This window comes from Mytilus trossulus, chromosome 1, assembly GCF_036588685.1.
Source record: "Mytilus trossulus isolate FHL-02 chromosome 1, PNRI_Mtr1.1.1.hap1, whole genome shotgun sequence".
Classification (NCBI taxonomy): domain Eukaryota; kingdom Metazoa; phylum Mollusca; class Bivalvia; order Mytilida; family Mytilidae; genus Mytilus; species Mytilus trossulus.
Window position 1 is genome coordinate 14,498,403 of NC_086373.1, and position 11,869 is coordinate 14,510,271.

General features: G+C 32.5%; 1 protein-coding gene across 2 annotated transcripts; it reads left to right on the forward strand.

Moving 5' to 3' along the window:
- Positions 1-839: 839 nt before the first annotated feature.
- On the forward strand, positions 840-11,402 carry LOC134716069 (phospholipid phosphatase-related protein type 1-like). 2 transcript variants are annotated; one of them, XM_063578810.1, is made up of 9 exons: positions 840-1,116; positions 1,591-1,839; positions 2,698-2,851; positions 3,724-3,835; positions 4,384-4,570; positions 5,336-5,393; positions 8,238-8,414; positions 9,061-9,156; positions 11,163-11,402. In XM_063578810.1, the coding sequence occupies exons 2-9, from the start codon at positions 1,691-1,693 to the stop codon at positions 11,376-11,378; spliced, it is 1,149 nt and encodes a 382-aa protein (XP_063434880.1). In that variant the 5' UTR covers positions 840-1,116; positions 1,591-1,690; the 3' UTR covers positions 11,379-11,402. The 2 variants fall into 2 exon arrangements, with proteins under 2 accessions (XP_063434880.1, XP_063434888.1); XM_063578818.1 differs by having other exon boundaries at positions 1,687-1,839.
- Positions 11,403-11,869: the final 467 nt, after the last annotated feature.

Below are 11,869 nucleotides of genomic sequence, written 5' to 3' on the forward strand. Positions count from 1 at the left end.
TTAGTGTCTGTATATATAGTGTTATCATGGAAAATTCTAGAACACTCTATAATGGAACATTGTGGAAAATCCTGGAAAGTTACAACGGAAGTTTCTGGAATAACGTAGAAGTTTAAATTACGCATCTTTTATAAGGATCATTCTAGAAAGTTCCAATCAATCTGTGATTGTTCCAGTGATTCCTAAACTGCACAGTTATAAGATTATTTGGTAAACAACTATCAGGCCATACAACACAAATTAGGCCAACATAAATAAACATAATAATTACAATATCATAACAACTTAAATCCGGTAAAGCGATTTGGGGGCACGAATTTAATAAATATTATATTTATTTTTCTTGCAAACAATGTGATTAAGTGAAACAGTGTACATACATATGAAGCGTTACCCGCACCGAGGGGAATAATTCAATTTCAACATACTGCATTCTTTAGAAATATTATCATATAAATATTGTTAATTAAAGTATGGACAGAAATATTATGGCGATAGTTTTAGTTCTTTAACATTCCCAAAGATCCACGGCCAGTGGGAATACATGAGAAAAAAATACACTTGAGAAAAAAGTACAACTGATAGATATTTGAAAGGGGAATTTGAATTATAGTCTGATTTCTTTACTTCTTTTCTTTATCTATTTAGCGATGGTTGTATGATATCATTATATTTCAACACTTTTTGCGTCATAAAACTGATTTATTGAACTCGTTATCCCCCTTTGCATAATAGAAACAGCTGTTGCAGCTAAATACAAACATTTATGAATGCCTTTGAAATCGTCAATATTGATTTGTTACAACATGTGTCATATCAAACATAAATTTTAGGATATCTTGAATGATGTATAGCTATTTCTGCACACATCGTTTAAAGCTGTAGAATCCATGCAAAAAAAAAGAGAAGTTTGTTCAAAGTGATTTTTTTTATATTCACATCTGATGATGTTTTGATAGGTAAATTTTTATGTAAATGGTAAAGTGGTTAAAATTACCTTCAAGCAGCCTCTCAGGATGGGCATATTAGAAAACTACAAACTAATGTAGACAAATTACCAATAAATATATGTAGTGATTGGAATAGTCTAATTTTGATGAGATTATAATATTTCAGGTAGGTACTTTTATTTATTTAATTTTCTAATGTAACAGTTTTCTTCTATAATGGTGTGAAAAAAGGAATATCCATCCATCTCTTTGTTACTTGTTCGTGTCAAATTGACATCATGAAACAATTTTTTTAACTATTTTGATCTGAGCGTCACTGATGAGTCTTATGTAGACGAAACGCGCGTCTGGCGTATAAAATTATAATCCTGGTACTTTTGATAACTATTTGATAATCTCAATTATGTTTCCTTCTTGGTCATGAATAATACACTAACTGCGAAGAAAGTATTTAAACTTTCAAACAACTCTTGAAATTCTTATTTCGGTTTCATTCAAATTACTCATAATTTCTCATAATGCCTCAAAACCATCCTTCAAAAATCACCAAATACATATTAGCCATCGATGCAATTGAGTTGCTGTATTACTCTCCGACAGATTTACACATTTCCGGTCTTTTTTTTTTTTACTTCGACAGATTTCGACACCCATTCATTAAGATATTGCATTGTATTTCGAAAAGTCCCAAATTCCCTGGGCATCTGAAGGGACCTTCATTTGCATTATATTATAGAGCAATGGTAGAACCCGAACCAGACGACGAGGAAGCACAAGAGGTCAAAAGTACACCGGAAGTCCGCACACAATGGAACTGTACCATAATGATTACAGTTATAATAGAAATAGTAATATTGGCAGTTGTTTGTATTTTGGAGTATTTTCTGAGGTAATAATTTGATTGTTTTTAAGTTCTTTATTATTTTTAATAAGAAAAGACGAACAGGTAATCACAATCAATAAGCTGTAAACCATGTCCATTGGAAAAAAGAGAAAGTTATCAACAACAGTTCACCAAACTACACAGAAAACATATATCATGATATAAAAAAATAAAAAAAACAACCAAAAAAAACACTCCAAAAACCAACAAAACATAAAACCAAATCCAAAAACAACGATTTAAAAAAATATTTCCCTTAAAAAAAGAAACCAGACAGACAAAACGAGAAACATATGAAGAAACTAAAATATAGAACCGAAAGTAGTACAATTCTACTTACGAAGTTTAACAGTTACTAGTATTATAAGAGACTGATACTATGCCATTTTCTCTCTCCAAACAAAGAGACACATAATCCACATATATTCCAATCTAGAAAGAAGCATGCAGGGTTTTAGACTTTTGTTTGCATTTTCTAACGTGAGCAATGATGATACCAACACGTGTCTCACCGTTTCACACAGTTGTTACAGGGTTTCTAGTGTAATATGCTTAATGTTTTTTATAATGAACAACATATTATGCTTTTTGTATCGATATATGTATTGTTAAAGAGGGACGAAACATACCAGAGGGACAGGTCAAATTCATAAATCGAAAATAAACTGACAACGCCATGGCTAAAAATGAAAAAAAGACAAATAGACAAACAATATTGTGAAAATACCTTTTACATATATCATTGACTGTAAACGAGTCAATCTTTATTTTTATTTACTAAAGGTTATTTGACTTGAGAGTTTAATATACAATAACTTTTGAAACTGGAAAATATGATATATATATATTTGAATTGAATTTCAGATTCACAACAGTTTTCCCAATACGAAAGGTTAACTTCTCTTGTACAGACAATGAAATTAAATATTCCACATCACAAGAGGCAGGATTTACCTTTGATATGCAGATTCCTGAGGCATTAATATATATATTAGTTTTCTGTTTACCGATCGGCATTGTACGTATAATTATTGTTACTCATTCTTGGTAATGGTCCTGTAAAGCATGAAGGTACCAACCTTGAACCTACTTTGACAGTTTTCTTTTACCTACGTTTAATCATGATTGAAAAGTTGCTTCCATTCTATGTTTATCTTGTAGACAAATCCTTATGTACTATATAATTCTATCATGCAGTTTAATTTTGAATCAATAATGAATCATAGGAAAATGTATTAGAAGCGACAAATTATCTATGTATATCAGTGATCCCTTATCGATAGTCTTTCTAGTTCGTTCATTTCATCGCAAAAAAGAAATCAACCAAATAGCAAACAATTTTATGTATACACATATACAACTAAAAACTGAGTGACACGAAACAAACCAAAAAACCGGATGTGATCTTAGATGCTCCGGAAGGGTAAGTAGGTTATATATCACATGTATCACCAGTCGAGTTGCTACTGTAAGAACAAATCCTTATAACACGTCCTAATACGGTGGGTCTGTTCCAGGGAAAAGGGGACGGGATTGTGGTTACTGCAATTGGAAAATATCCGTCTTTACCATTCAAACAGATATTCCATAACAGTCAATCTACTCGTGATGGCGTCTGTAAAAAGTGATGATTTCAATTTCACCACTTGGAAATGTTGGTTCAATAACTTCTTTGTGAGTAGCAACACTCCACCAAGACATTAAGATAATAATGCAAACCATAAAATATTCTATTAACTGGCCACTTTATTTGACCCTATCAACGTTGTGATTCTACCGATGACGCGCGTCTGGCTTAAAAACTCAAAACCTGGTAACTATGACATGTTTGTTTGCTGCACATACATGTGTGAATAAATGTTATTATTATACCGTTTATATTTTTTTAAGATTTTATTAACTGAAACTGGAATTTGGGCATTTGTCAGCGACAAAAAGAAATCTTTAAAAGCTGGTCGTTTGAAATTTACACAAGTTATTCTACGCGTGATGCGCTTTTCTGGTAAGTTCATTTTCTAGTATAAATTAATTAAAATCAAAATGAATCTTTATACAAGAATGTATAAACAAACATCCTATTATTGAAAGAGTTAAAGGCTACAATATCATACAGGAAGATTTGATAAATTTACCTCAATCAATCGTCAAATATTCTCGAAATGTACACATTTCAATACAGCAATAGATATCAATAATGAGTTTATATATACTAGTAGTAGGTTGACAGATGTAGGTTAAAACAGTGAAAGGACTGAATTACACATATTGGATAACCTCTATCAAAAACTTTGACGAAAAAAATTTCGTTTAACTACTCAGAAAATCTACTTAAAGTTTCAAAACAAGGATGTAAAAATTCTTAAGATATTGAAGGATAAAGAAGGGGTATATTTTACCTTTTTTATATGTACATTTGCTTTGCGACTTGATATTCGATGATAATACTGGTTAGTTTATGACAATTTTTCAAAATTCTACTGACATTTTCTAAATGACAATTTCAGATTTTAGATTTGATATTTTACTTAAAATTCAATTACTGTTTTTCAGGTGTTTTCCTGTTTGGCATTTTATCGCTTATGATCTATGTAGATATTATAAAACTGATGACAGGACGATTGACACCAAGTTTTCTTGAAGTATGTAAACCTAATATGTCACAGTGTAACTTCCAGTCTAATTATGGTGGGGACGAATTGTGTACACAAACAGACGAAATCAAATTAAGACAAGCTAGGTAAATTATTAATGCAATAGTAGTTAACAGGTGTTAAAATGTCGTCACAAATCGACTAAATATGCACATCAATGTAACAAAGAAAAAATGAGGGAATTGCTAGGACCCCAAATAATAATACATAATATAAAGTAAGATAACTAAAATAATCAACTCCGAGAAAATTCAAAACGAAATTTCCTAATCAAAAGCCCAAACACATCAAACGAATGGATAACAACAGTCATATTCTTGACTTGGTACAGACATTAGTCTAAAACTACAAGGTGTATGTACCCGTTTTTTCTCACTTTTTGTTTTTTTCTAATATACTAGGTCTGGTAGGGAACAAATAGATGTTACAAAAACAAGTCTATCAGAGAAAATGTGTAAAAAATGGTATTAAATAAGGAAATGTCTAATTCATTCCTTAGGCAATTGTGAAATCGTGCAACTAAATTTGTTAACCTATTTTGACGCATCGGAAACACAGTAAATATTATTTCAATTTTCAGAAATAATGCTTGTTCCCCTCACAGAATGAAGAGTATAGAATGTTTATTCCAACGGAAACATATATATGATATCATTGTTTATAATCTTATTCAATATGACCATCTATTAATAGGATCAAATATACATTCTCAAATTAGAAGTCATTATTCCAGACTTGTAATTCGGATTCATTTTTGACAAATTTAGTTATCCTTCCTCCTATGTAAAAGTTCCGATCGTGAACTTGTTCTTGACAATTCGAGTTATCCTTCCTTCTGTGTATCATTTCAGGTCGTCGTTTCCATCTTTATATTCAGCAATGACAACATTTTCCTGTGTATTCATTGTGGTATGTAAAAAGTATGGATAAGATAAACATAAGATGAAAAACTATGATTCATGACAGAAATCATATATACACAATGAAAAAAGTTAAGCACCCCACTGTTTTTCAAAGTGACAAATATAACGATAAGGTACATGGGATCCTCGGACAATTGGTACCATAATTAGTGATGCAGACTGTAACCATAACATTAGCTTTAAGTAATACAAAACAAATTGCAACACAAATAATAAGTTAATGAATAGATTGTAACAAAAAACAAAAAGTCCAGTTTAAATACTAAAACATGTCCATTTTAAGTATAGAACTTCTGAGTTCGTTCTGCATGCTACTAATGTCATTTTAACGTCCATTATAAGTCTGTCAACGGTATCCATAATTTTCCTGCTATTTCCTGCTTTGGTATAAGCCGCCATTCCCGATGAAACGCTGCTTCCCACTGACGAAAATTTTGTACAGGTGGTTCGGCTGCCTGTACCCGACGGCCTAACGTGTCCCAAATATGCTTTATCGGTTTAAATCGGGGCTCATGGCAGGCCATGGAAGAGCAGTTACTGCTTCCCCTTGCAGAAATGCGGTAACCGACCTTTAACGATGCGGTCTAGCGTTGTTATTCATAAACTCAGGTCTTGCAGCAAATGGGTGGTTATCAAAATGAGGTACAACTACTGGCCGGAGAACGTCTCTGATGTATTGATCACCATTAAGGTTTCCCAGTATAGGGACCAAGTCTAATTTGCAGTCATAAGATATGCATTCCTATACCACAGAATATCCACCGTAAGGTACAGTTGCTTTGATGTTCCTTGGGGTAAATACCACAGAATATCCACCGTAAGGTACAGTTGCTTTGATGTTCCTTGGGGTAAATGCTGAAATTTTATGTCTCCAAACCCTCAATTTTCCATCTGTTATATGCAGAAGATACCGGCTCTGTCTGACCAATGGATCTTGCGCCAGTTCCGCAAGTTCCAACCACGGCGTGCCAAGCACCATGCCCAACGCAGTTGTTGATGTCGTTCAGTTAACATCGGACGTCTTATTACCGTCATTGGCTTCAGTCCTGCTGATTACAACCGGTTCCTCAAGGTTGATAGCTGTCTATGAGGTAACAATTCTCTTTTAAGAACAGGACTTGTTGCGAATGGCATTCAGCTAACCAGGCGTTGCAGTGCCCTGTTATCACACTGTGATATTACCAATGTTATACCAGCTGGCTGACTTTAGTATACTGGTAGCCCATCTGACGTCCAAAAGCTTTATAAGATAAACATGATGACCACATGCCGATAATCTGCCGTCTTTGAACCTCCGATATTCGTCTTCGTATCATGCTCACAAAGTGTGAATTAAATTTTCAAATCGCCGGACTCAAATACTAAAATTTGAAGCGCGAGGAAACTGCATTTTGCAATTTGCATGGGAGGCATCGTTCACGTGTATGAAACGTCGTTTTTTTTAACAACCGGTCAAACCTGTATTTTCACATTTTTTAAAAGGAAAATTGATCTTGTTAAAATCTATGTTTATACTAAAATTAACATTTCGGAAAAAATATAATGCAATAAATCAGGGGGGCTTAACGTTTTCTTTGTGTATACATAGAGTAAGAAAAACAATGATTCGTCACAGATATGAGCCAACTGTAAATAAGGCAACAGTAGTATACCGCTGTTCACAAGTCATAAATCAATTGAGAGAAAACATATCCGGGTTTTTAAACCGAGAGAAATACATCGACTTTAAGAGAAAAAACAACGGAACAACAGAAACACTGAGGTGCAACAAATACAAAGTCGATATAGAAAAGTTTTTGGGTGACTTTTCCATACCAATTTTTAAGAAATAAAGTTTTGATAACATTTTGTTCGGATCATATCTATACAATAGGTTGGTATATATTTTCGTACGAGTTTTATTATTACGATATACCAAATGTATATGTTTATTTGTATGTCTGTAAGTTTATTCAATTTGTTTTTCAAGATCGAATATGCATGTTCCCTTTAGTTTAATGTTTATTCAGGTAGTCATCTGTTCTGATGTATTAAGCAATATTTAAAGTTGTTTTTACTGAATTGTAGTTTTATGGACTTCCATTTTTTGATTTTGACTAGAAGTTTGGGGTTTTTATAGTTTGTTTATCAAGAATATAAAATTTGTAGACTTATTAGTTAGCTTATATACAACTATTAATCTGCAATACAAGCTTCTTTCTGTGTATGGAAATTATGAACAGACATATCATGTATGGCCGGGGTAGTTGCGAAAAATACCAGTCAAGGGACTGCGAAATTTCCCAAGCCGCTAGGCTTTTTGGTCCCCTCTCTTACACGATATATTTATTTAATTACACCGAATCGATTTTGATTGATAATGTCTACACATGTGAATGGTAATCGTAGTACCGCGGGAATTATACATGTACGTTTGTTATTCTAATATTAAATCGTTCATTTGTACAGACGTCTTTTTCCCTTTTATATGTATATATCTCCTACAGTTTTTGGTTTAACCCAATCAATATTATTTAAACATGTTGTCTTTTAAAATAATCGGGATAAGTGAGAAAGGTTCCGAACAATTTCGGCGGGAACAGGCCCGCAAGGGTAAAAAAGTAATATCCAAAATTGATAATACCATTGTATATGAGGCAAATTCATCGGCAGTAGTAAAATAAGGCAAGTTATTTTGAAATGAGGAAAAAAGGTTAGAATGTGCAAAAAATACGCTGGTTCCCAACCAATTAAAATGCAGCATTCTTACATAAGGTGTAATTATGTATAGTATCTTATTAAGATTGCTGATTCTAATCCCACTCAAAAGGAATGTATATGTATTTTACAGTTATACTTTCATAGAGCTCTAAAATCTCATTCGGGGCGAATATTCAGACCGTTTCTATCCTTTATCTTCCTAATGTTGGCATTGGTATGTGGTCTATGGGAAATACGTACCTATCGGTGTCACTGGACGGATGTAGTTGTTGGATATACCATTGGTCTTGTTCTTGCAACATACCTGGTAAGATATTGTTATTGAACATGTTATTTGTATAAATCTAGATTCAAGCCTACACGGAATTGAATAAAATTGTGAAGAAAATAAAAAAAATTAGTTCAAAGAGATAACAACCGACCAAAGAGCAAGAACAGCACACCACCTCAGCTGGCCCATAATAAAAATGTGTTCTACTTATGTGTAAATGGACGTCAAACTAAATACTGCTAATTCAAACACATGTCGTAAATTCATTATTGAGACTTTTGAAGAATGGGGGAAGATGCCAGATATTATATTTCAATTTGAGAAAAACTGGATTAAGGTGTCTTTTCTGAAATTTTAATACGAGTTCAGATTACTGAAATACTAACCACTCGCAATATTTGCAGAAACAAATAACTCGCGATAATTTCTGATTAACAGTATCTGAATCTTTAACTCAAGTAAAGCATAAGTATCTCACATTCGGAAGTATAAAATTAAGAACATGTTGTCCCAAGCACATTATCTCATGAGAGCAATGCACACAATTCTCTCCTTATTTCTTTGCATTTGTAATTTACTTTGTGCTTAGTTCTTTGTAGAACCTCTAATTTTGTAAGTTTTAAAAAAATTGCATACTACTTTAAGACTCATTATTTATCAATCCTCACATATTGCCTTTTAGGGTCTAGTTTCACTGCAATACCATAAACAACGAAAAGACGACGACAATATAATAATGTTTTTCCAGCAGTTAATTAAAGAACAAGAAGAAGAGAACGTTAGTAAACTTAGACAATTAGAATTTTAGTTCTAGCCACTCATATACCGAAGCAAACAATGTTACTTATTGCTGTTGATCCGTCGTTTCGTCATTGATATCCGGACTTTGGACACTACAAAGTATTTGGTAGTTTTGTTATGACTTTAGATTTCGATATGCAAGTGTACACACATGAATTTGGTTTCGAATGGCAAAGTTTTGATTGAAATACATAAGACTGAAAAAATCTCATTAATAACTTTGTAAATATCCTGATTTTTTGTCGTTATGCCGGTGAATAGTAAGCTGATAATCTGTTCATTAATGCGGTTACTGGTTGTTCACAGACAGGTATACCAGGTTTCGTTTTGAATGACTAGCTTTTCATGAAATTAAGTTACTATAATGTAATTCTATTAGCATGTAAATGAATTTCCCTCGAAGGAATTTAGATTTTTCACAGATCTTTCACAGAACAGATTTTAGTGTAACCCATAGTTCTTAAATAGTTATGAAAAAATGAATATTGACATTAAGGGTGCTTGCTCAAAGTTTCGAAAAAAAACCCCAAAAATATTTGGTACAAACCGTTTTTTTTCAAATACAGAGTTATGAAATAAAACGAGGCTTATAATTTAATAGCAAGTGCATTCTTTTAATTCCTTAATTGGACTTAATGAAATATGCACTTTAGAAATGAAAATTTTATACAAATCGCATTAACTATTTACATAAAAATATCAATATCATGTTATAATGGGATCGTTACCTGTTTCAAATCAGATGTTCGAAATGAAACGGTCAATTCTATGAAACACGTTGTGAGACACTCGTGTTCCCTTTGCCATATCATAACAAGCGTAGGATAGAAATAACTTTAAAGTCCCAACGTACATAAACCTTTTCAATACTATTAACATAACGAGTAGTAATTTTCTATCTATATACTTGAAAAATCACTTGTAGTTGATTAATAATTTAATATTTTACCTGACGTGTAGTAATAACAACAAGGAGTTATGAGCCAGGTACCCCAAAGCTATTTTCCACGACGAAAGGAGTGACCAGCATACGAAAACAGGTTATAGCCAAGGTGTAATACTACAAAACAACAACCTTAACAGTAGTACATAATAAACAAGATCCGTCAGTCAGACAAAAATGGGGTCAAAGGCTGTAAGGACAAAACAAAAAAAGATAAACAAAGCATCGAAACGACACAAAGGAAGTCCTTATAAATGCAAAAGATTGATTTTAATAGACTAGTTGCATATATTTTACCAAAAATAATTGGGTCTTAGGAATAAAAAACCCAAATGCAAGCTGCCCCGCCCAATTATGAAAGTGGAGTTGGTAGATAGTGATAAGAACATGTGTAGTTGAGATAAGGGAAGCGTTGACGAGATGCAACAGGCGAAACTAATAGAAAATTTAAATTAAGTGACGCAATAATTTAAACCAGTTGCTAAATCACAATTAATCCATTTAGATGAACTTGTAGTTAGTTAAAGTTGTTATATTTTTATTAACTGTACTGTTTGATTAAGATAAGTAGTTTTTAACTATATTATCCAGAATGCTATTATAAAATGATGAGATTTTCGAAATCTAATAATTGTTTTTTAATTCTTTTTTGAATTTTTTAAAGATAGTTATAAATATGATATACCTCTCCTAGAAATGAAGAACCCTAATAACATATTCATCAAAGCGAAAAAATAATAAAACAACAGAAGCAACAAACGTAAAATGGTTTACCGTGTTAGAATCACGTGTATCTTTAATAAATTTCCTTAGCTTAGTTTGTGGTTCAAAGAATCGAAAGCAATAATGAGAAAATGTCTGAGAGCGTAAAACTTAAAAGACCTTTAATATACAAAACTCAGAGGGCGTTGCATCTTCAATGGCCAAAATAACCTTATATTATGAACTTGATTTACAGACACAATGTCTTATTTATCAGCACTAAACCGAAGTACAAGATTGGAACAAATTTGAAGTAACATAATATATAATTTTGGCAGGCAAACATGCGAGTATCAAGGAACAGAAGTTTACAACGACAAAAAGTCATATATTCCAGTCCAAAGACAAGATGGCATCGTGCTGTTACAACAATACAAGAAACAAGACAGAATGACCCTGAATTGTACAATACATTCCAGAGAGACTTATCAAAAGGCATAGATCATTATAGAGATAGAAGGGGTACACTTATTGATTCATCTCGTATAACATGAATAATTAAATTTATCGCTATTTTGTGCATTTTTCTTTTGATCTTTTTTTGTGATAATTTTCATATCATGCTTCTCGCTTGAGATGGAAAAATTATCGCTAGAAACTAAGGAGGCCACGTGGCGTTGCTAACGAAATTGACATGAAAATGACAACGTCGTCATAGGTAAAATAGCGATAAACAGATTATCATTGGTCATCTCAACTCGATTGCTTTTCTCACTTTCGCTGTCCCAGCTCAAGCGAGAAAATCAATCTCGTTGAGATGATCAACGATAATTTATTAGTCTGTATATATAAAAGTCGTGTAGCAGTCGTAAACTTTCACGTCACTCATCAATATGAAAGTAGTTTACCGATGTTCTGCTTATGAAAGTGGTAAATATTTTACATAAACTTTGAAAATATGTGCACGAATTGTATATTATTTTAGTAAAGTGAAACATTGAAAACTGAAATACAAATTTTACAAAATTATACATAAAAATTGAAA